At 36.3% G+C, this 25,933-nt stretch overlaps 1 protein-coding gene across 1 annotated transcript in view; it reads right to left on the reverse strand.

The window, feature by feature from the left end:
* Positions 1-1,844: 1,844 nt before the first annotated feature.
* LOC148945059 (solute carrier family 35 member F3) overlaps positions 1,845-25,933 on the reverse strand; it is a 350,545-nt gene continuing 326,456 nt past the window's right edge. Inside the window, exons 9-11 of the mRNA XM_089098617.1 lie at positions 20,252-20,381; positions 9,873-10,024; positions 1,845-3,423 (exon numbers count right to left, since the gene is read on the reverse strand). Of these exons, the coding sequence (XP_088954743.1) occupies positions 9,907-10,024; positions 20,252-20,381 (248 nt within the window). The 3' untranslated portion in view covers positions 1,845-3,423; positions 9,873-9,906. The remainder of the gene's footprint in view (positions 3,424-9,872; positions 10,025-20,251; positions 20,382-25,933) is intronic.

Below are 25,933 nucleotides of genomic sequence, written 5' to 3' on the forward strand. Positions count from 1 at the left end.
GAGACAGGAAATATTTACAAAGCTCAAAATAATTTTTTAAGATGTGACATATCTCCTCCTGTCATGAGGAGGACTACTCGCGACAAACACATAACGTGGGGCGCAACACAAGACGAGAAAATCTTTCCAAGATCTTTCCAGAAAAATCTACCCCAATTTGGTGCCATCGAACCATAACTAGACTGGAAGCTTTCCACTATTTAACAACATATTCCCTCTCTTGTCTAACGTAACATACAAGCGAACCGTGCTCCCAGATATAAATGAATCAACGCAAGAAATGGAAGAAATACCGATAGAAACAGAAACTGGGTAACTACAGTTAAATGCTAAAAATTCACACTTTGACCTATAAATTTCCAAACCAATACTAGAAAAACCATGCAAGAGCCTATAAAGATTCTATTGGGGAGCTACGCGCGTTCTATTTATTAGCAATACATTGTCAGCATATGCAAGAAATGTTATATCCACACTGTTAAGAAACGAAGTGGGCAAAAGACAATCCAGAACATCAGCAATAGCCAACTTAAATATGCCGGGATTCAGTACTCTCTCTTGGTAAACCCCACTTTATATTTGAATTGGAGCACTCAGCTTCAAACCCCTTTTAGTAAAAACAGTAGAATTGCAGTACCAATAAAGTAGCGTCACACTTACACCCCAATTCCCGTTTTAATCAAAAAAGCAATTGCTTGATGATTTCGATTCACTGAATTGAAAGCTTTCGAAATATCAAGTATACAAAGAAACACTGAATCATTCTTTGATTGCACTTTAACAAGGATCTTAGACAGAATCCGATGGGGATTCAATTTCGATCAGGATTAGGGAGCTTTTTGGCTGAACAAGAAGAGGACTCTTCCTGTTCAGCATTTGCAATTAAGCATTTAAGAATTTCTGTATTTTTAAGAATTAAGGCCTAAAACCATCATTGCCGGATTTAAAGTTTTGGCGCTTCTAGACCAAAGCACTTTTGGTGCTCCGTTTTTTCGAGATTTTTGGAGAAATCCCCGGGGGTTCTGGGATAGTGGGAGCACTGAACCGATTGCAATTGATGAGCCAAAAGTAATGAAAGAAAGACGTAATACCGCACTCTGAGCTTCTATTCTTGGGAGACATCTGATAATTTATAAGTGGCCACGGAATTCCTTTGTTGTTTTAAAATTATATTTCTGTGAATAGGCAGCATGGCAGTGGAGTGCACCTGGCACTTCAACGATAAACCACATCAGTCAAGTTTTTTAAGAAAAATAAATCACTCAATGATAATTGTGCACTCCCTGGGATTGTGTACCCCTATGACTGGGCCTATTGGTAAATCCGGGCCTGAGCACCAAGCCATTTTTCTATGCCAGTTGGTTATTCTAAACGGTTTTTTGAAATTGTCTGATGATAAACATAATAATAATAATAATATTCTGTTTCAGAGTTTACTTAATTATCGACGGAAAGTTGTTGGAAGAAATTTACTTATGTAGCTCTTTAATGTTAAGTTCATGGCTAGTACGTCAACAGTATGGAGAGTACAACTCAAAAGTACATTGAAGACACTGACTTATTTTGAACGTTTCTTGAGGTTACCAAAACACTCATTCACAGGTATCTGGTTGTAACCTTAGCAATAATATCCTATTTCATAATATCCTATATTATGGCCAAATGTAAAAATTTCTCGCTTCTTTTAATTGAAGGTGGAGTAGAACATTAAATCTCGCATAAGTGTGAGGTTAAGGGCTGTTGTAAAGTGCTTTTTAGCATTTAATTCTAAAACAGTACCGAGAAGCAGCATAAGTTTTAAGAACCATCACATTAAACAGACGCATAGATTGGCAAATCGAATTTTTATTATGACTAAATTAAAAAACAAAGATAAATGAGGAATTTTTCTGCTTTTCCTACTTTCAGTAAGTTAGGTAAACAACATGAACAACAGTTTTATATATTGCAGAAAAAGTAATACCAATATTACACATACAAACTGGACGGTACACGTACTATCTAGCACTATTTGGCACGGTCTGACAACGTTGTATAAAACTATATAGGGACTAACATATTATAAATTCTGTATTAAAACTACGCTCAAAAGAAATTCATGACTGAAAAAAACTGATGGGAAGTTTGTTCTCTGGGTTGTCATTTTTCTACACGCTAAGTAAGATGTAATCCAACGTCAGGAATATCTAAAATTCAACAGTATTTTTGGCAGTAAAGATAATATGTAACACCAACAGCTATTACCGCTCACCCAGGCCTATTCATTTCGAAAGCAGGCAAAGATGGAAGTAAACACATGATAAAGACTTCATTAAAATTTCAAGACATTAGAGATCCATAAGTGTAACCACAGAGGAATGTGGAACAATTAACGATAGAGTGAAGAAATAAAAGAAAAGAAAAATTAAAATCCTTAACAACTAAAATCCTGAAAAGCCCGCCTGCTGTGAAATAGAAGAAGAAGAAGAAGAAGAAAAAGAACATTCTTCAGTACTGGTTCATTAAAAATACCAATTTTGGCACTAGAAAAGTGCCAAAATATCATCGACAGGTGTCAACAACAACGAAATAAAAAAAATTTACAACACAAGATTGAAATATATCTAGAAAAACTGGAAGCAAAAGTTATGCTAGATTATACTTTAATGCAGCAAGATTATTTCAATGATTGTTAATTTATTAATTAAATCATGTGTAGTCAATGAAGGTATGCGTTCATTCCCTTCTGAAAATACGAGCATCTTTTTTTTGTTTTTGTTTTGGGGGGGGGGGGTTCAGAGTTTACAAATGGAAAAATAAAGCAAACAAAAAAAATTGCCAAGTTCAGATGCATAGGGATTTAGCATTATTTTCCTAGTATTGTAAACTTAAATTTCTTTCAGGGTATCCTATAAGGCTGTTAGAGGAAGCTTAAGGCCTTTTAGATTGTTTCGTTCGTAGAATAGCTTTCGAAAATTCTTTAAAACATTTTAAAACTAAAAAACAACAAATTCCTTGATCTATTTCTAATGATTCTGTTGTCAAAATCCCTTATCCTATGCAAAACAAAACATATCATAACGCTACATGGGTCTAAGTTAAACGCCATCTACATTCTGCTAATCCTAGACCCTATTCATGATCAAGATCGCCAGTCTTAGTGATTTATCACTATTTCTAATGATTCTTATATTGCCTAAACAGCAAAATCACTAAATTTGCACACAAATCACAAGATTATTGAGGAAAATCACTACGTCAACCAGATAATTGCTAAAATCTAGGGATTTCTTGTGTCATCGGGTGGCAACCTTGTTCATGATGCTTGTGCAGCTGGTATCTATCTAACTTAAGATGCTTAGCTGATGAATATTAAACAGCGTTTGGTTGGTCAGCTTTAAGAAAAAATCTGCCATTGAGAATGACATTTACTTTCTTACACACCTGAAATAAACCAGTATGATAGGTCTACTTAGCCAGTATGAAGCCTGTTATACTTGATTTTAAAATTTTTAGTGCAAACAGATTCTAAATTTTCTTTAATGGACCTAGATTAGTGAATTTTTAGTCATATATATAATCCAATAATTATTAAGAGTAAGTAAAATCAGCAAGTAAAGAAAAGCAAAGTAAAACGTAAAATAAAGTAAAGAGTTAAGTTAAGAAAAGTAAAGAAAGTAAATAGAGAAAGAATAAGAGAACATATAAAAAGCTCATTGCAAAATATAAAATGATTCAATTAAATAAGATGTGTTTAAAAAAGAAGGTTCTAAGAGTAAACTACTGAATTAAGGGGTTCGACAGGGCGAGTATTATATTAGTCAGTGATCCACCAAGGCTCGCTATCGTTAAAAAAAAGGGAAGAGGGGGCTCACATCAGCTGCAGTTGGATTGAGGGTGGATTGTAGGGTAATCGGGGGCACTTACAATTAATATCAGGGTGCACAAATTCGCAAGCGTGTAAAACATGGTCATTTTAGCCATAAAGTCAAATTTGGCCTATAACGACATCATACCGCTCTTGATTTTTTTTAACATGGTAAAATAAACTGAAAACTTTATAAATTTGAAATATTCCGAATTCTAAGAAAAAGTACTTTCACCCGGTATTTTTAGTTTTCCCCCACAAATTTTATTTCTTAAGTTAACCCCTATTTAATTTTGAAAATAAGAGTTTTTTAATATACTTTTTCTTAGTTTTTTTTTGGTTTTTCTGAAATTTTTGCCTACATAAGTATATTTTTTATGCTTTATTTTGATTCTGCTCGTCATTACAAGTCAAACTTTGTGCCTCTCTTCCAAAAAATACTAATTCTTGAGCAACTATTTATTTTTTCTAAATAGCGTCATAGCTTTCTGAAATTAGCCTACAATGACCTTTTTTTTTTAGCTGCTAAAAAAAATGAAAACGAATCAAACTACACATCATGTGAACCGTCCAAATGTCCTTTACATGTTGTTAATTAAAACAAAGTCGAGACTTGGATCTGCAAGAATATATAAGTGTTTGAACAAGAAACCCCCCACCCACCAAAAAAAAAGAAAATTTTCTGAATAGTGGCGTTTTACTCTAAATATTTTCAACACAACCTATAATTTTTATTTCACCAAACAATAGATCGCTCTTTTCTGAATCAAATAATTTATTTACATTCCTTACAACTAGTATTTTTACCCAAGAAAAAAAAACAAAAAAAAACAGATGCTTCGTTCTGCGGTTGCATGCGCGAATTTGGTTTCCACCACACTAAGAAAAGCCGAGCATCTTACATATCGGGTTTTAGTTGCATAAAGTACTTAGCCATAAAAGGCTAATTTCTCCTTTATAGGCTAAAATTGTCAAGTTCTACATTAGTACCAGAATATGCACCCCGATATTCATTTTAAGCACCTTAGATTACCCCGGAATCCGTACTCAAACCAACTGCGGCTGATGTGAGCCAACCCCTCTTTTTTTAAACGATAACGAGCCTTGGATTACTGACTATTGCATAAAGTACTGGAAACTACGACATAAAAGGAAAGGATTTGTGACATTTATCTGATCTAGCTAAAGGTAAGGATTCCGGCAAAAACGATTTTAGGGGGTGTCAGTTGTCTTGCGTGAGGCCCACCATGTTGGTACAACTAGTTCTAAAGCATGTAAGCAGATAGGAGATGCGTTGGAGAGCATTGCTCCGCTTTTCTCGAAGCACAACGAGTCCAGATCTACCATAAGGAATCATAGCCTCTGGATCGACTATCTAGATCTTATCCGTACTGGAAGCGACTATCTTTATGTTGAAAGAGCTGCGAACTAGGGATTACACTTAAACGCCACAATAGAGATGATTCCGATTTTCTTTGACCCGAAAACCATAAATACGCCGCAGTTGCGCTTAACTACCTAGAAGAAATCCTACACCTGCCTGAAAAAGCACCAGAAGTTCACAGAGAGTTTGTAAGTGGCAATTTTGTTGTTAGGAAAACAACCATGCTGTTTTTCAGTATTGCATGCGATCTTGCTTCAGAGTCGACCATGAATCTGGACATCAAATGTCATCGAAGAGTTTCTGGTATCGTTGGTGCCACAACGAATGAAAATTCCAGGGATCGATATCATGCTACTCTCCCTTTTCTCAAAGAAGCCACCAGAACGCTGAAAGCAAACCTGAATATGGATGACGAGGCAATGAAGCATCATGAAGATACCACTGCGTTTACGAATCTGACAATAAAAGGTAAAAATCGGGTTGTGGACTTGGTAGAGTTGCTTGGAAACCCATTCAAGACGACGAGAACAGAGGTGTACAACTTTATGACAAGGGATAGAGCTCCAGAAGCCGTAGCAAATAGTCTGCAGAACTTCTGAGACATTGGCTTCGAAGCCATGAGCTCATATCTCGACGAAACATACACGAAAGTAAAAGTTGGCATAGTACAAACTTTCGCCTCTGTTGCCAAAAAAGGAAAAAAGAAAGAGCCACAAAAACATATTTTAGGGAAACTGAGCTGCTTAAAATAGCTCTGCGTCTTTCAAATTCAACACAAGCTCGTTCCTCTGTGAGCTGCTGAAGTACAATCTACAGCCATATCCGGCCTCACTTGCAGTATTATCATCAAGTCGTAGGGAGCCTCAGCTACGTACTGATACAAAGTCATCAACCTTCAACTGCATTCTGTAACAGTCTGACTGACAGTCATGGCCATGTTTCCACATACGCTTTTTGAAGAATCTCCTCAATCTGACTGTATAGTTGATGTCATGAGTGTCATAAGGAGTTATCGACCAGAACAAAATGAGACGCTAGTAGGTTTTGGAATAGGAGTTTAAGATGGGATTCTTAGGAACATACCGAAAGCTTGTCAGTCTATCCATTTGGTTGGTGACAAGTATGACGGTCTTAGTGACGATAGAACCCATGATGACTACTCGTTCAGCCTCAAAAAAGCATCTGGTTGTCAAGAAAAAAGAGGAGTTCCTAGAGGATGTATTTCCAGCCCGTTCACTTCCTCCAGCAAAGTTGCAACATTCTGGGACGGGATTCTCAGTAGTCGCTCAGCCAAAGGTCGACTCTTGAAAGTTCTTGTCGAGGTCTGAGGGTAAAAAATTCCGACCTGTCTGATTGTTCATCTCGCTGGAGGTTTCGAGAGTCGACATAGAGCTATTATCGTTACGCCGCATGGAAGCTCTGTTGATGACGATATCTCGTCTTGGCATGAGGAGGCAGACACTCGGGTTTTACACCACACAGCAGTTGCCGAAAGACAAAAGAGCACACTTGTAATAATACAAGCCAACGATACTTATATCGTCTTACTAGCTGCATACTACTTCCAGTATCTTGCTAGTCACGGCCTCAAGCAGCTCTGGGTTACGTTTCCGTGGTACTGTATACCTATTCATATGGCAGCACAAAAACTAGGAGTAACATTTTGCAACACCTTGCCGCTTGTCCACAGCTTGAGTGGATGTGACACCACCACCTCTCTGTATGGAATTGGAAAGATCCGCTTTTTTTGAGCTGCGAAGTCTTAAGAAACTTTGTTGGGGTTTTTAGGTGATGAAGTTTGAGTCCTGGCAGAGAAGCCATCATCTGTGCAAAGTGATGGTTTAGTCAACGTCTGTAAGCAGCTTGTGGTTATAGTGTATGGCAGAAGTGCGACTAACTTCAATAGTTTGAATGATCTTCGAGCACATTTGTACTCAAGATTCGAGGATTTGCGGCGTTTACCACCAACTGATATCTTATTTCTGCTTCATTTGAAAAGGTGTATTTTCCAGTCACTGATTTGGATCCAAAGCCACAAACCCTGTATTGATTTACCTCAGGCTACCGATATGGGCTGGAGAATTGAAGATCATGAACTAAAGCCAGACCTAGTTTCTGCGATGCCGCATAAGCTAGCGTCGCTTTCTTTTTACAACTGTGACAAGACGAGGTGCAGCTCACACTGCAAATGCTCCAAAATAGATTTCAGTGACAGCGCATGCAAGTGTGGAGCTGACCCCCAAAAATGCCTACTTTCCGATGTGAATCAGAACGAGTCCGAATGCGAAGATTAAGAAGAAAAAGAGATTTGAGCTACCATTTCATGTTCAGTTTTAAATATTTGATTTTTTATTTGTTTCGATATTAAACTGCTAATGCAGTCGTTTAAACCTTACTTTCAGCTGATCATGACATTTAGCGTCTCATACATCAGTGGCCGTTGATCTAATCTAACCGATTGGATCATTGTCCCCTGCTATGCTGGGATTTAAAGAAAATAGTATCTTAAATCCGCCTTAGTCACCACTGCACCACACGTTCACGCGGCTTTGCCACCTTGAGGCTCGTATATGAGGCTACGTAAGCCAGATTGTATCTACTACTACAGAAAAATAAATAGTTGCACAAGAATTAAGATTTTTTGGAAAAGAGGCACATGGTTTGACTCGTGATGACGAGCGGAATTCAAATAAAGCATAAAAAATATACCAAATTTGCGCATGCGATCACAGAACTAGGCATCTGTTTTTTTTTCTTTTTTTTTCCTGTTAAAAATATTAGCTGTAAAGAATGTAAATACATGATTTGATTAAAAAAAGAGCGATCTGTTGTTTGGTGAGATAAAAATCATAGGTTGTCTTGAAAATATTTCGAGTAAAAACCAATATTCAGCAAATTTTCTTTTTGTTGGGGGGGGGGATTCTCTTGTTCAAACGCTTACATATTCTTCCAGATTCAAGTCTCGACTTTGTTTTTATTAACAAAGTGTAAGTGACATTCTGATGGTTTGAATGATGTTCAGTTTGATTCGTTTTATTTTTTTTTTAACAGCTAAAAAAAAAAAAAAAAAAAAAAAAATTGTCATTGTAGGCTAATTTATGAAAGCTATGACGCAATTTAGAAAAAATAAATAGTTGCTCAAGAATTAAGATTTTTAAAAAAAAAGAGGTACATGCTTTGACTCGTAATAACAAGCAGAATTCAAATAAAGCATAAAAAAATATGCATACATATGTAAGCAAAAATTTCAGAAAAATCGAAAAAAATAAGAAAAAGTATATTTAAAAACCTTGTATTCAAAATCAAATAAGGATTAACAAAAAAAAAAAAAAAAAATAAAAAAAAAATTAAGGTTGTTGGGGAAAACTAAAAATACCAAGTGAAAGTACTTGTCCTTAGGATTCAGAATATGTCAAGTTTGCAAAGTTTTCAGTTTATTTTACCGTGTAAATAAAATCAGGAGTAGTATGACGTCGTTATAGGCCAAATCTGACTTTATAGGCTAAAATGACCATGTTCTACACACGTGCAAACTTGTGAACCCCAATATTCGTTATCAGCATCCCCGATTACCCTTGAATATACCCTCAAACTAACTGCAGCGAATGTGAGCCACCCCTTGAAAGATAACGGTCCCTGGCTCACTGACTATATGCAAGTCTTCATATAAATATATTTATATTGATAAGATGTTCAGTTATTTAATATTTGATATTAATTTATTTGTTGCCAGAGCCCGGCATATATTTTGCAAAAATAATATATATATATATATATATATATATATATATATATATATATATATATATATATATATATATATATATATATATATATATATATATATATATATATATATATATATATATATATATATATATATATATATATATATATATATATATATATATATATATATATATATATATATATATATATATATATATATATATATATATATGAGAACCCTGATTAAATCAGTTCATACCCTGATTATAGAAACCCTGATTAAAAAAGATTAAAATAGATAAATGATAAAAACCCTGATTAAAACATTCAGAATAGAAGCACAAAAATAGATGTTTGAGGAACTTGTTTGAGAGAAAATCCTGATTAAAACAGATTAAACCCTGATAAAACAGATGTTTGGGCGAAAACCCTGATTAAAACAGATAAATGATTAAAACTCTGATTAAAAGATGGAAAATGACAATACCGAAACAGATGTTTGAGGAACTAGGACTTCAAGTTAAGCGTCCTTGACACCGGCTGGAACCAAGGCAGACTTGTAAATAAATTCAACTTAAAACAAAATCAAATTCAATTAAAACTTGTAAATTAATTTAAACAAATCAAGATAGTTCCGTTAGCCGAATAGATATACGCCTAATTATTATTACATGTTAGGTGTAATTTCAAGCTAAATATAAGAAAACAATAATTTATATAAGAAAAACAACTGCTTGATATTGGCTACAACAATTTGTCGCATGATTTTATCATTTGTCACATGTAGTAAAGTAAAATCATTAGATTTAGCTCGCTGGTCTGTGAACCTTGCGTCACACCTAAACACAAATCACGATGGTAGTTGTTTTTTCAGTCGTTTTCTCTGAAGTAAGTATAGATCGTCATAACTACCTAAGTATATCAAATGATATGAATGCAATTGAACCTAACGCACTCGTCCAGAGGGAGAACGCAAATGGGATCTACTTATATACCCTGTTCTGTAGTCAATTGCTGGAGCTAAGCCACTGGTTGGAGGTCGATGTCTGTATTTTCTCCCCCACCTAAAATAAAAGAAATAATTTAGAAATTATGATGAAAAAATAAAGAAAGATTTATTTGATTCTAATAAATTAGCTTGAAAAGGCACAGATACAAGAGAGAGAGAGAGAGAGAGAGAGAGAGAGAGAGAGAGAGAGAGAGAGAGAGAGAGAGAGAGAGAGAGAGAGAGAGAGAGAGAGAGAGAGAGAGAGAGAGAGAGAGAGAGAGAGAGAGAGAGAGAGAGAGAGAGAGAGAGAGAGAGAGAGAGAGAGAGAGAGAGAGAGAGAGAGAGAGAGAGAGAGAGAGAGAGAGAGAGAGAGAGAGAGAGAGAGAGAGAGAGAGAGAGAGAGAGAGAGAGAGAGAGAGAGAGAGAGAGAGAGAGAGAGAGAGAGAGAGAGAGAGAGAGAGAGAGAGAGAGAGAGAGAGAGAGAGAGAGAGAGAGAGAGAGAGAGAGAGAGAGAGAGAGAGAGAGAGAGAGAGAGAGAGAGAGAGAGAGAGAGAGAGAGAGAGAGAGAGAGAGAGAGAGAGAGAGAGAGAGAGAGAGAGAGAGAGAGAGAGAGAGAGAGAGAGAGAGAGAGAGAGAGAGAGAGAGAGAGAGAGAGAGAGAGAGAGAGAGAGAGAGAGATTGCTTACAAATGTATTTGGACTAAACATTCAGGGATAAAATAATACGTAAGACATTTCTTCATGATAATTTGACGAGGCCAGACAGACAGAAGGAAAAAAAATATTGTGTTTTCGTGATAGAAAGCAGTAGTTTAAAATGTGTAATAGGAAAATTTACAAAACTTAGAATTACATCGTTCCCTTCAAACTAAGCGAGTTCTATCTCTTTGTTTAATCTGTTTTCCTTACATAGTCTAGTGCTAAAAGCAATTTGAAAGTTTATGGTTATTTTTCAAAAACATTTGCATCCTCTCTCTAACTCAGGAATAGTTGGGAAATATAATTTTCATATGAAGGTTTTGCAGTGTATCTATGACAATGAATCTCCAGAACATATTTCCAGTCTTCCATTCGTCTGCAGAGCTTCCGCTGCGGACACAGCGCTGTGTTACAATAGCTGCGATGGCTGGGGCTATCTAGGTGTGAAATAACCTCTAACGAAAATTCTTCACCAGAGATATCTTTTTAAGATCCTAAAACTTTCAGGGATTGAAATTTAACTTAGTGACGCCACTCAGTTTTAAATTGTTGGCAATTATTTTAAATGATTGGCAAGTTAATAAACAGTTTCAGTTGGATTTTCTAGAAAGGTATGCCATTGTTTCTCAAGGATTTAAGTCTTTAAATTATTGACAATACTTAATTTCAAATTATTGGTACTCTTTTGAATGGTTGGTCTATTATTAGATTAACCCTGAAGTCAAACAGTGGATTGATGCTCTGCTTGTCATTATGAGGATATATCGAAGACATTAAGAAAGACATATCGCCAAACCTTTGTTTCTTATAATTGTTCAGGGGGTGGGACAAAAACTTCTTCTCTTGCCTGAAAAAATTTATTACAGTTGGATGAAATTCAATTACGAATTTGTGTGTCTATTTCTTAAGATTTTGGCACATTAAAAATAGGTGTCATTCAGCTTTTGGGAATCATTTAAACTAACCACATTCATTAGTATGAAATGACTAGCAGCATAGTCTGTTTGACGACAGACATAAAGAAGAAAAAAAAGAGTAGGCGTACTGTTTTGTGAGGTCCAGAGAAAAAATATTTTGCTCTCTTTCCCCTTCTCTAGCACATGATTAAAAGTCCTCTTACACTCCCTTCCCACACTACAACACTTTTTCTGAAAGTTATTTTTCGATAACCCCCAGCTGTGAAACAAAACAGACTTACCGAAACTACGTATACCATTTTAACCAAACCTACTAAGAGTATATAGGCTATAATGAGAAATACTCGCTTGGCTTGAAACCGTTTTATAATATTAATTTAAAAAAAAATTTCCTAAAAATAAGTTTTTAAAAGAAAAGTAAAGGCCATTTTAAACTTAAGATCAGGAGATACAAATACCTTTTAAAATTCAAACTCAAAACGACCAGAAATTACTATTAAAAAATAAATGAAACCCAAAACGAACAGAAATTAAATAAACAAGCATTGCAAAAAACATACAACAAGTAATAATATAAATGAATAAATAGACCTTAAAGCGAGTAATGCTTAGATTGAATATGAAAATCAAGCTAAAAACGAAACAAACCTTTTACTATTGAAGTATAAATGAAACTTAAAACGAACAGAAATCAAATAAACACTCAATGCAAACAAACATAAAATATATATTAATGTAAATGGATGAATAAATCTTAAAACGAGTGAAACTTAAATTGAACATGCAAATCAAGTTTGAATCGAATAAAAATAACTACAAAAAAGAGCTTGGGTATCGTCTCACTGCAGAAGCCTAAAACCTACTGCGTCATTGGCCCTTTACTGAAAACAATTCTTTGAAATATTTTCACTTTTGTTACTTTAAGAAATCAAAAATTAATTTAGATTTTAGGGAATAAATATCAGCATATGTATATTAAATTGAACATGCACATTTTTTTTAAGTAAACTCATTTGAATTTTTTTTCAGTAAAGTACAAATTATATTCTGGCTTTTAGAAAGCATAGGGGTTTTGAACCCTACTCACATTAATTTATGCTCGTTTTGACTTTGACTCTAATGTTTATTTTAATTTTTTTTCGTTTTGGGTTTCATTTATTTATTGATACTGATATGGGGTAGTTGTATGCTTAGTAGACTATTTGATAGTCCGGACGCCAGGTGTTGAAAATATGAACCATACCACGACGGAATGGGGCTGCTACGAGAATTAGCCTACCCTGCACCCCCTAAATTGACCATGTGGATTCAAAAATACCAATGGCACTTGCTTGCGAGTGGTGGAACACTCCAAAACTTGACATTCTATTATATTTTGGTGTTTCATGCAAGAAAATTTATGTTCCATAAAGTTTGAGGTGCAGTTTTCCGCTCAAATAGAAATGCCTAGAAGCCATAGAATTTTTTCATAATAAATTAACACGATTAGTTACAAAAAATGGCAGAGTTAAAAAAAATGACAAAACTATATGATTCTTGAACAGTCTTGGAAAGTATAAACAAAATCAAATTGAATATTAGATATATAATGATATTAATTGTTGAAAGATCCATGAGTTCAAGATTTTTTTCACTGTAATTTTTATTTTCATTTTCAATGCTGTAAGAACTGGAAAATAATAAATTTTTAATAAATTGAAAATTCGTTTTCAGTGAAGCACCAATGACGCAGAAGGCTTTAGGTTTTTACAGTTAAAGAAGGGGGCAGTATCCAAATTTTGTTTGTAATGAAACTATATTTGTCTTGACCAATCTTCAAAAGAACTAATAAATTAAACTGAATATTTGATGCATAATGATATTAATAGCTAAAAGCTCATCAGTTCAAAATTTTACTGTAATTTTAATACTTATTTTCAATATTAAGTAAAAAGAAAACAATTGTAATATAATTCGTTTTCAGTAAAGCGCCAATGACGCAGTAGGTTTTAGGCTTCTGCAGTGAGACGATACCCAAGCTCTTGTTTGTAGTTATTTTTATTCGATTCAAACTTGATTTGAATATTCAATTTAAGTTTCACTCGTTTTAAGATTTATTTATTCATTTACATTAATATATATTGTGTGTTTGTTCGCATTGATGGTTTATTTAATTTCTGTTCGTTTTAAGTTTCATTTATACTTTAAAAGCAAAATATTTGTTTTCGTTTTAAGCTTGATTTTCATATTCAATCCAAGCATTACTCGCTTTAAGTTCTATTTATTCATTTATATTATTATTTGTTGTATGTTTTTTCTATGATTGTTTATTTAATTTCTGTTCGGCTTGGGTTTCTTTATTTATTCTTTAATAGTAATTTTTGGTCGTTTTGAGTTTGAATTTTAACAGGTATTTGTATCTCCTGAGCTTAAGTTTAAAATAGCCTTTACTTTTATTTTAAAAACTTATTTTTCGGAAAGTTTTTTTTTAATTAATTTTTTTTCGTTTTTGATTTCAAAAAGTTTCAAGTTCTTATGGCATGGGAGGTGCTTACTGTCCGTTTATTTTTGACTTTAAAAAACGGATCTAGAACTTTCAATTTAAATCAAATGAGGCATTTTTCAAAGTCTATACGATTACCTCTTTGATAAAAACCTTATATATGAACAATAGACAGCTTGCATAACTTGTGAACAGCGATTGACAACAATGAATGGATTGAAAAAGTAGCTCCAATAAGGGGGTTTAGACTATTTCACTTGCTGATACAAAGGGATCACGACTGTTTGGAATTGACCTAAATAGGAATTTGTGTGCCAAAGCAATTTTGCATCTATCACAGAGTATGTATTTTAACCTTATAATTGGATAATTATAAAAGATTTCCTATGCGTTATTCCCATACAAAACCCCTTCCCATAAGTTATAAACCCCCCTTAATAAGTTATGCCCCAGGGCATAGCTTACAACGCCTACCCCTGGGCCCTGGTGGGCTATGTCGACACCGGAGTTTTTTTGTCCTCAGAACTTTGAACTATTTAAACGAAATGTCTATCTCAAAATTTTTATCTGATGCATTTAGGGCGTGGAGGAGGGAGAGGGGCTAGTTGCCCATCAATCTCTTTTGACTCTTAAAAAGTGAACAAGAACTTTCAATTTTCAATCAAATGAGCCCTCTCTAAAGTTAATACGAGCATCCCTTCCATAAGAAATAATATGAAGGATTCGGAGGATCCTTAAATTACAACCCTTGCCTTGAGGGATTTGGGGGAGCTGTAATCCTCAAAGATCTATTTTCCAGAACTTAAAACTACGTTTAATAAAATGGCTGTCTTAAAATTTTGATCGGATGTGTTTGGGGGAAAGGTGGGCCTGAGAGGAGGGTTTGTTGCCCTCAAATCACTTTCGATTATTGCAAAGGGCACTAGCCTTTGGAATTTCCAATCGAATGAGCCGTTTTAGAACTTTTATAGACCCTGCCTTATACACAAACAGGCTATGCCCCCAAAGCATAACCTAAAACCCTTTCCTAGGGGGATTTGGGGGAGTGTTCTCCTCAAAAATATATTTTCTATCTGGAAATCAACTACGCTGAACCAAATGGCTATCTAAAAAGTTTGATTGGATGTGTTTGGGGGAATGATGAGCGTGGGGGGGGGCGAGGGGCCCTTAAATAAACTTCGACAGTTACAAGGAGTCCGATCCCTGCCAATTTTGCGCTTTGTGATTCAGGTTTGAAATGTCTATGTCAATACCTTCTATGAAAACGTTTTCTGCCCCCAGAGTATTTCGGGCGACTCTTGCCTTGTATGTGGTGGGGGAGTAACTTCGTCAGAAATATATTTTCTGAGTGGAAATCAACTAAACTGAACAAAATGGCTATCTCAAAAGGTTGATTGGATGTGTTTGGGGAAATGATGGGCGTGGGGGGGGGGCGGGCTAGTTGCGCTCCAATCACTTCCGACTATTAAAAGGGCACTAACCCTTTGAATTTCCAATCGAATGAGCTTTTTTTGAAGTTTTTACGACAGCGCCTTCTTTAAAAACCTTATATGCTCCCAGGACATAACTTAAAACCCTTGCCCTGAGGATTGTGGGGGAGCTTCCTCCTCAAAAATATATTTTCGATCTGGAAATCTACTGCGCTGAACAAAAATGGCTATCTCAAAATTTTGATTGGATGTGTTTGGGGGAATGATGGCCGTAGAGGGGGGGGCGCTGGTGGCTCTCCAGTCACTTTTGACTATTAAAAAGGGCACTAGCCCTTTGCATTTCCTATTGAATTAACCTTTTTTTGAAGTTTCTACGACAACCCCTTCTATAAAAACCTTAAATGCCCCCGGGGCATAACTTAAAAATCTTGTCCTGAGAGGTGTGGGGGATTGTCCTCCTCAAAAACATGTTTTCTATCTGAAAATTAACTACGCTGAACAAAATGGCTATCCCAAAATTTTGATTGGATGTGTTTGGACAAATGATGGGCGCGGGGGGGGACTAGTTGCCCTCCAATCACTTTCGACTATTAAAAAGGGCACTATCCCTTTGAATTTCCAATCGAATGAGCCTTTTTGAAGTTTCTACGACAACACCTTCTATAAAAACCTTATATGCCCCCAGGGCATATCTTAAAACCCTTGCCCTGAAGGTTCTGGGGGAGTGTCCTCCTCAAAAACATATGTTCTATCTGGAAATCAACTATGCTGAACAAAATACGCAGCACAAAAATTTTGATTGGATGTGTTTGGGGAGATGATGGGCGTGGGGGGGGGGGGGCTAGTTGCACTCCAATCACTTTCGACTATTAAAAAGGGCACCAGCCCTTTAATTTCCAATCGAATGAGCCTGTTTTGAAGTTTCTACAACAACACCTTCTATAAAAACCTTATATGCCCCCAGGGCATAACTTAAAACCCTTGCCCTGAGGGTTGTGGGGGAATATCCACCTCAAAAATATATTTTCTACCTGGAAATAAACTACGCTGAACAAAATGGCTATCTCAATATTTTGATTGGATGTGTTTGGGGGAATGATGGGTGGGGGGGGGATAGTTGCCCTCCAATCATTTTCGACTATTAAAAAGGGCACTAGCCCTTTAATTTCCAATCGAATTAGCTTGTTTTGAAGTTTCTACGACAATGTCTTCTATAAAAACCTTACATGCCCCCAGGGCATAACTTAAAACCCTTGCCCTGAGGGTTTTGGGGGAGTGTTCTCCTCAAAAATATATTTTCTATCTGGAAATCATCTACGCTGAACAAAATGGCTATCTGAAAATTTTGATTGTATGTGTTTGGGGAAATGATGGGCGTGGAGGGGGGGGAGGGGGGGGGCTAGTTACACTCCAATCACTTTTGACTATTAAAAAGGGCACTAGCTCTTTAATTTCCAATCGAATGAGCCTGTTTTTAAGTTTCTACGACAACACCTTCTATAAAAACCTTATATACCCCCAGGGCATAACTTGAAACCCTTGCCCTGAGGGTTGTGGGGGAGTATTCTCCTCAAAAATACATTGCCTATATGGAAATTAACTACGCTGAACAAAATGGTTATCTCAAAATTTGGATTGGATGTGTTTGGGGAAATGATGGGCGGGGGGGGGGCTAGTTTCACTCCAATCACTTTCGAATATTAAATAGGGCACTAGCCCTTTAATTTCCAATCCAATGAGCCTGTTTTGAAGTGTCTACGACAACACCTTCTATAAAAACCTTATATGCCCCCACGGCATAACTGAAAACCCTTGCCCTGAGGGTTGTGGGGGAGTGACCTCCTCAAAAAAAACTTTTATATCTGTAAATCAACTACGCTGAACAAAATGGCTATCTAAAAATTTTGATTGGATGTGTTTGGGGAAATGATGGGCGTGGGGGGGGGGACGGGGGCTAGTTACACTCCAATCGCTTTCGACTATTAAAAAGGGCACTGGCCCTTTAATTTCCAATCGAATGAGCATGTTTTGAAGTTTCTACGACAACGCCTTCTATAAAAACCTTATATGCCCCCGGGGCATAACTTAAAACCCTTGCCTGAGGGTTTTGGGGGAGTTTACTCTTCAAAAATTTTTTTTCTATCTAGAAATCAACTACGCTGAAAAAAAGGGGCATCTCAAAATTTTGATTGGATGTGTTTGGGGGAATGATGGGCGTGGGTGGGGGTAGTTGCCTTCCAATCATTTTCGACTATTAAAAAGGGCACTAGCCCTTTAATTTCCAATCGAATGAGCCTGTTTTGAAGTTTCTACGACAACGTCTGCTATAAGAACCTTATATGCCCCCAGGGCATAACTTAAAACCCTTGCCCTGAGGGTTGTGGGGGAGTGTCCTACTCAAAATATATATTCTATCTGGAAATCAACTACGCTGAACAAAATGGCTATCTGAAAATTTTGATTGGATGTGTTTGGGAAAATGATGGGCATGGGGGGTGGAGGGGGGCTAGTTACACTCTAATCACTTTCGACTATTAAAAAGGGCACTAGCTCTTTAATTTCCAATCGAATGAGCCTGTTTTGAAGTTTCTACGACAACACCTTCTATAAAAACCTTATATGCCCCCAGGGCATAACTAAAAACCCGTGCCCTGAGGGTTGTGGGGGAGTGTCCTCCACAAAAACATATTTTCTATCTGGGAATCAACTATGCTGAACAAAATGGCCATCTCAAAATTTTAATTGGATGAGTTTGGGGGACTTATGGGCGTGGGAGAGGGGCTAGTTGCCCTCCAATCATTTTCAACTATTAAAAAGGGCACAAGCCCTTTAATTTCCAATCAAATGAGCCTGTTTTGAAGTTTCTACGACAACGCCTTCTATAAAAACCTTATACGCCCCCAGGGCATAAAATAAAACCCATGACCTGAGGGTTATGGGGGAGCGTCCTCCTCAACTACGCTGAACAAAATGGCTATCTCAAAATTTTGATTGGATGTTGTCGGGGGAATGACGGGCGTGGGGGGGGGCCGAGTTAAACTCTAGTCACTTTTAATTATTAAAAATGCCATTAGCCCTATAACTTCAAATCGAATGAGCATTTTTTGAAGTTTATAAGACAACGCCTTCTATAAAAACCTTATATACCCCCAGGGTATAACTTAAAACCCCTGAGGGTTGTGGGGGAGTAATTTTCTCAAAAATATGTTTTCTATCTGGAAATCAACTACGCTGAACAAAATGGCTATCTCAAAATTTTGATTGGATGTGTTTGGGGAAATGATGGGTGTGGGACGGGGCTAGTTGCACTCCAATTACTTTCAACTATTAAAAAGGGCACTAGCCCTTTAATTTACAATCGAATGAGCCTGTTTTGAAGTGTCTACGACAACGCCTTCTATAAAAACCTTATATGCCCCTAGGGCGTAACTTAAAACCCTTGCCCTGAAGGTTGTGGGGGAGTGTCCTCCTCAAACATATATTTTCTATCTGGAAATCAACTACGATGAACAAAATGGCTATCTGAAAATTTTGATTGGATGTGTTTGGGGAAATGATGGGCGTGGGGGGGGGGGAAGGGGGCTAGTTACACTCCAATCGCTTTCGACTATTAAAAAGGGCGCTGGCCCTTTAATTTCCAGTCGAATGAGCATGTTTTGAACTTTCTACGACAACGCCTTCTATAAAAACCTTATATGCCCCCGGGGCATAACTTAAAACCCTTGCCTGAGGGTTTTTGGGGAGTATCCTCTTAAAAATATATTTTCTATTTGGAAATCAACGCCGCTGAACAAAATGGCTATCTCCAACTTTTGATTGAATGTATTTAGGAGATGGGTGGGCGTGAGGGGAGGATAGTTGTCCTCCAATCATTTTCAACTATTAAGTGGGGCACTAGCCCTTTAATTTCCAATCGAATGAGCCTGTTTTGAAGTTTCTACGACAACGCCTTCTATAAAAACCTTATATGCCCCCAGGGAATAAAATAAAAACCATGCCCTGAGGGTTGGGGGGGAGCGTCCTCCTCAAAAATATATTTTTTACCCGGAAATCAACTACGCTGAACAAAATGGCTATCTGAAAATTTTGATTGGATGTGTTTGGGGAAATGATGGACGTGGGGGGGGAGGGGGCTAGTTACACTCCAATCACTTTCTACTATTAAAAAGGGCACTAGCTCTTTAATTTCCAATCGAATGAGACTGTTTTGAAGTTTCTACGACAGCACCTTCTATAAAAACCTTATATGCCCCAGGGTATAACTTAAAACCCTTGCCCTGAGGGTTGTGGGGGAGTATCCTCCTCAAAAATATATTTTCTATCTGGAAATCAACTACGCTGAACAAAATGGCTATCTCAAAATTTTGATTGGATATGTTTGGGGGAATGATGGGCGTGGGGGGGGGGCTAGTTGCCCTCCAATCATTTTCGACTATTAAAATGGGCACAAGAACTCTCGATTTCCAATCGAATGAGCCCCCTTTGAAGTTTATACGACAACCCCTTCCATATGAAGTGCCTCTGGGGGAAAAAAATAATAATAAATAATAATAATAAAACATTGGATCCGTATGGCCCTTACTATAGGCAACGCTACAGCTTTGCCTCTGTTATCAAACGACTGTGTCCAGATCAAAGAAACAGAAAAAAAATCCAAATAAGTCTGAAAGTGAGCCTTGTAGAAACTGAATTCAAGCATAAAATACTTTGATGTGGCCAAAGGTACTATTTTAAAATCCAAAATGTTATAAATATCTGCAAGAAAATATAATTTACCTTAAGAGACGTGAAAGATATTCGGGCCAATTTTCTGGAAACATAACAAGAACGAAGCCACAGACAATCATGGCAAGACCACCGAGTTTCATTCCCTCAAATTTCACGGCATTGAATACGCTATCTAAAACTGAAAATAAAGAAAATCTTAAACTTATACCTATTCTCTTTTAAACAATAATCGAGTCTACTCTTTAAGGGTTCTCTTATAGTCACATCAAAAGCATACTAAAACTAACTAAGTAGAGGTTCTCCAAGGTTTGTCTTCAGTAGTAAGGCAATAGGGAATCCGACGGGCTTTTTGTTTAATATGACTTACCACGGGGCAGTCACCTATGGATATCACGGGTGATTGCGTAATATGACTTACCACGGGTCAGTCACCTATGGATATCACGGGCTTTTTGTTTAATATGACTTACCACGGGGCAGTCACCTATGGATATCACGGGTGATTGCGTAATATGACTTACCACGGGTCAGTCACCTATTACTACGAACGGTACATGCCTTACCAGACGGGTTTCTAAGGTAACACCCATTTTTTGGGGGGTCAATTGGTGAGAGAGCGGTGGTTGTTCCATATACCGTAACTTGATTAGTAGGTTTTTTTTTAAAACTTGGCAAAGTATAATGTACTCAACCACGTTTTGAGAGTTTAATTACAAGCCTTACCAGACGGGTTTCTAAGGTGACACTCATTTTTTTTGGGGTCAATCAGAGAGAGAGCGGCGGTTACTGTATATATAGTAACTTGATTAGTAGTTTTTTTTTTAAACTTGGTAACGTATAATAAACTCAAGCAAAAACCCTATAAAATGTTCATACAGTAAATTAAAATTTTCATTATTTTTTAACACATTGTTTATAGTACACTACATATTTTTAACTTTGAAAACAATGGAGTCGTCAACTTTCAATGTGAGTACACTTTCATTCTTTATTTCCCCCCCCCAAAAAACGTTTTACGAGTAAATTCAAATTTCAGGGGGACTTAGCCCCTGACCAAAAACCAAAAACACGTACTAGTATACTAAAATCACGTACTTCGGGGGTAAAATAGAAGTTAGACATACGCACAACAGGTGACCTTGACCGAGCCCTCCATTTTGAAACATATTAGAGTCATAAAGTAATATAAAAACAACCTTAAAAGGAACTACCTTCAAGTCATTGTAAACCTAAACCAAATAAATAAGAGGGCAAAAGCTCCCAAGACTTTAAGACAGAGCAGTAACAATTAACACCAAATAACAAAAGGAAATATCATTGAATAATTAATACTGTTATAAAGACAGGCAGACAGAAGCGCCACACATTCTTATTCACAAAAGAATTAACGCATATAAAAACAAATAAAACCCACGGCTTAAAATACATTTAAATTTGCGGTATCTAAGCCACATGCTTTGGCCCGTGAACTCAACCTTGAAAAAAAAAAAAAAAACGTTTTACTAGTAAATTCAAATTTCAGGGGGACTTAGCCCCCTCCCCTCCCACACTACAAAATCTTAACAATATAATGAGTATATTCGATAGAAACGTTTATCTTTATTTTGTTGGTATTCAAAAGCATGGATTTATGTTAAATAAATGGTTCTTGTATGCGCGATTCAAGAGTTTCCTTTTATGCTCAAATTAAACGAGAAGTAGTTGATGAAAGCAAAAATGGGTTAACCGATTATCAAGTAACTTTAATAGAAATTCAATACAGGGAAGGGGTCAATGTATCAATTCTAGCACGTTCATTGTAAGGTGAAAAAAAACAAAAAAACAAAGTATTTCTTCATTAAGGAATTTGTGTATTAAATTAGAACTTTCAGAGTTAAATAAATGATTCTTGTATGCGCGATTCAAGAGTTTCCTTTTATGGCCAAATTAAACGAGACGTATTTGATGAAAATAAATGGGTTTTAATAGATGATTAAGTGGCTTTTATAAAAATTTAAAAAAGGGCAGGGGTCAATGTATCAATTCTAGCACGTTCATTGTAAGGTGAAAAAAAAAGTATTTATTCATTAATTAATCTGTGTATTAAGTTGGAACTTTCAGAGTTAAATAAATGATTCTTGTATGCGCGATTCAAGAGTTTCCTTTTATGTCCAAATTAAACGAGACGTATTTGATGAAAGTAAAAAGGGTATAACAGATGATTAAGTGGCTTTTATAAAAATTTAAGACAGGGAAGGGGTCAATGTATCAATTCTAGCATGTTCATTGTAAGGTGAAAAAAACAAAGTATTTCTTCATTAAGGAATCTGTGTATTAAGTTGGAACTTTCAGAGAGTGCTTAAAAGGGAAGGTTGAGTTGCACGAGGGTTCAGTTAAAGGAGGTATAGTTACATGGGGTCGGGGGCAATTTGTCTTTAAAAGAGGGCTTATTATTACATTATTAAATTTTTCTTCTTTTTTAAGGTGGAGGAAGATTCTTGCAATTACCCCCCTTCGAAAATGAAAATAAGAAGGAACGAATCCAGATTGATGCAAGCTGCAAGAGCTTCCATCATCAAACATGCTGGTTAAATTATACTTCCTCTAGCTCAGCCAATGGCCCCGCAATTTTTAATGCCAGGAGCCTCTCACGCCAGTGTTAGCTCTGCGCAAACCTCTACGCAACATGGATGGAAATTGAAAAGAGAGTGGGCTACTTCTCATAATGCCTCAGCCCCCTCTACTCAAGATCGTGAGGTTGACCCCCTTCATGCTTTGCCAGGGACCTCAGGTGTAGAAGCCCAGTCAGAATTCGTAAGTATATATATATATATAATTTTTTTTCTTTCTGTATTTTCAAAAATAAGGTAAATTTTCTCAAGCGCATAATTTTGATGAGCAAAACTTAAATTTGTTTCTAAACTATTCTATAATAATCCTATTTCATTTTCTTTCCTTAACCAAATTAGCAGTATATAAAGGAACGCCTATAACACTGAAGTAGCAAATAGCTTATCATACATTTCTATAAAACCTTACCTGTAACTTCTCTGTCTAATCAAGATGTTTTCTAATGCAATATTCCAATATTTCTTTAAACAACTTAACCATATAAAAAAAACAATATTTCACAGTTGGCAATCATTCTTAAACTGGGATATGTTTTTGCACTAAGCTTTTGTGCCTATCCGCTTCTTATCAAATGTCCCATCAGGACGCTTGAATTTTTAATCTGACAGATATAATTTGAATTTTAATCGCTCATTGAGAAGTGGGATTTCATATAACAGGATGTTTATCTTCGATAAGATTTTAACACAGGAAAAAAGGTTTTTTAATAATTTACAAATATGTCATCGCAGTTATGTCAAAAAATATTATTTGGGCGAAACCATTTTTGGACATTTCAATAAATTATTTCGATGAAACATTTAGGGTCGTTTTAAAAGATGTTTTAGAAAAGAATTTGAGACTAAAACTCTAGGGTCGTTATAGTGAACCATTTCTATTTGAACAGTGTTGTCAAATCCGATACCGCAACTTGAAAGGGCTTCGATCCTCCTACCTCGAAGGAAGCTCTCTGTTCCCATAAGGTCCTCCCGGGGGGGGGGGGCGAGACAACATACCAACGGGAAAATTAGTTGTACTTTATCTTTTTATATGGATGGAGAAAAAAAAAGTTCTTCTCTCTTGAAAAGATTTATTTATTCAGGATTAACAACATCTGACGCTTCAAACAAATACATTACCAAGAAAAGCAAAAAAATTCGAAATACTGAGAAAGTTACACAAACGCCAGCTACAAATGTATAGGCTTCGTGTCCATTAACCAAAACTGAAGAGCAAGTATTCATACAGCATGCTGTATCGGTTGGTCAATTGTCGAGTTTTGTTGAGAGTTATATTCAAGAAAGTCAAGCACAAGAATTAGAACCCTACTTTGTGCTTTTATTCTAAAAATGTTTTGGAATTAAATCACGAGTTTTATATATCAGTTTCTTGCTATAACTTATCCGCGTAGAATAAGAAAACGCTTTTCTGAATAAAACAACATACTTTTGTTTAAAGTGTTCAGTTGTCATAACTAATGAAACAAGGCAGTCCAACTTTTTTTTTTCTTCTTCTTTTAAATTATCAAATGGTGAGTCAATGACTATGAAAAATTTACACTCTTAAATAGCTTTATAAAAAAAATAACGTTTATCATACATAAGAAATTAAACTTTTTTTCTCCAGATTAGTTTTATATCACCACCGCCACCATTGAGTGATGAAACAAGTGAATTTACAGGACCAATTCTTTTACCACCAACGGAGTTCAGTGATGAACCTACATTAGTTCTAGAGAATATGGAGTGGCATAGGGGTTTCCTTAATGATGTTTTTGGGGAAAAGGCTAGCCTAGATGACTTAACCTGTGATACTGACATGCTTCAGGATCCGGGGTGGGCAGATAGTTTTATGCGTGAGCATTTAGGTGATGTTACTAGTGCATCTGAACCGGGTCCTCATAACGGAATTCCATCACTGAACACTACAGGCTGGCTCGATCAATTGTCCCCAAACATCTTGGAATATGTACTAGGGGACTGCCTCATGCCATATCCAACCTATGTGATTGAACAGACTGGGAGTGGTGGCGTTATTGACAATTCCCTGTAACCCTGCACCGTTCCACTTAATGATATAGGTAATACTAGTAGTAATACAACAAAAACACCAGTACCCCCTCTTCCAGATTTTTTTCTGTCCAACTCTGCCTTGCACCACACATTGGTCTACAGCGCCAAATTCGGTTACCCCTTCAACTCTCTAGTGTCGGGGGATATAATAACAGATCCCTTGGCCATTACACATTCATATACTGATAAGAATCGAGCCATTCTTGAACAACAAATGAGGGTGTTGGGAGTGGGGGTCAGTTTAAAAGCATCAATAGCACTAAAAATGTTTTTTTTAAATGAAAATGCGGGTGAGATGTATTCAAAATACTTGCACAAAGAGATGTTGGCAATTCACCCGCATTTATCAAATTATGAGGAGTTTTTTCTAAATTGGGCTAATAATATTCAAAGTAAGTGGGAAAATTATAACGAGGGGGGGTAGTGGATCTGTTGTTTTATTTATTGAAAGTTTAAATGTTAATGTATGTAGGTTTAAAAAGGATTTTATTGTAAGAGGGGGAGCGGGGTATATTGAATTAAAATATCATTCAGATTTAGAGGGGTGTCAGGGGGTACAACGAATCTGTTTCGATACGAGGCTGCAGTGTTTCAAGTATGCATTTTTAATTGCAGCATACAGACCTCTGCGCGATGATGCATCTAAGAAAAAGTTGGATAAAATGGCAGTTAATGGTAGGGAGGGTTCAAAGTTCCCTAAAATAGATTTTAATTGTTTAAATGGTCAATTTCCCCTGACACTAAAAGGAATAGATATTTTTGAGCGGGCTAATGCACATTTAAAGATTGGTGTCACGGTGTTACAGTATGAAACAGAATTTGAAGAGGGTCAGCGTTCCGATAAGAAGGGTATATTATTTCCAGTGCGAGCTCCTTCAATTGAATCAGTAGAACATTGGGTGTGGCTTCTATACACCCCACCAACAGATTCTAATTCAGTTGGTTATTTAGATCCAATTATGGATAATATTAGGTCTTTGTAGGAGTGTAAAAAGCGAATTGGTGTGTGTTATTACTGTCCAGCAAGTATCTCCAGATTTCATTCTAATTTAAAGTTAAAGCATCACAC

This window comes from Artemia sp. Qi Xiang Cuo, chromosome 13 (assembly GCF_049724085.1).
Source record: "Artemia sp. Qi Xiang Cuo chromosome 13, ASM4972408v1, whole genome shotgun sequence".
Taxonomy (NCBI): Eukaryota; Metazoa; Arthropoda; class Branchiopoda; order Anostraca; family Artemiidae; genus Artemia; species Artemia sp. Qi Xiang Cuo.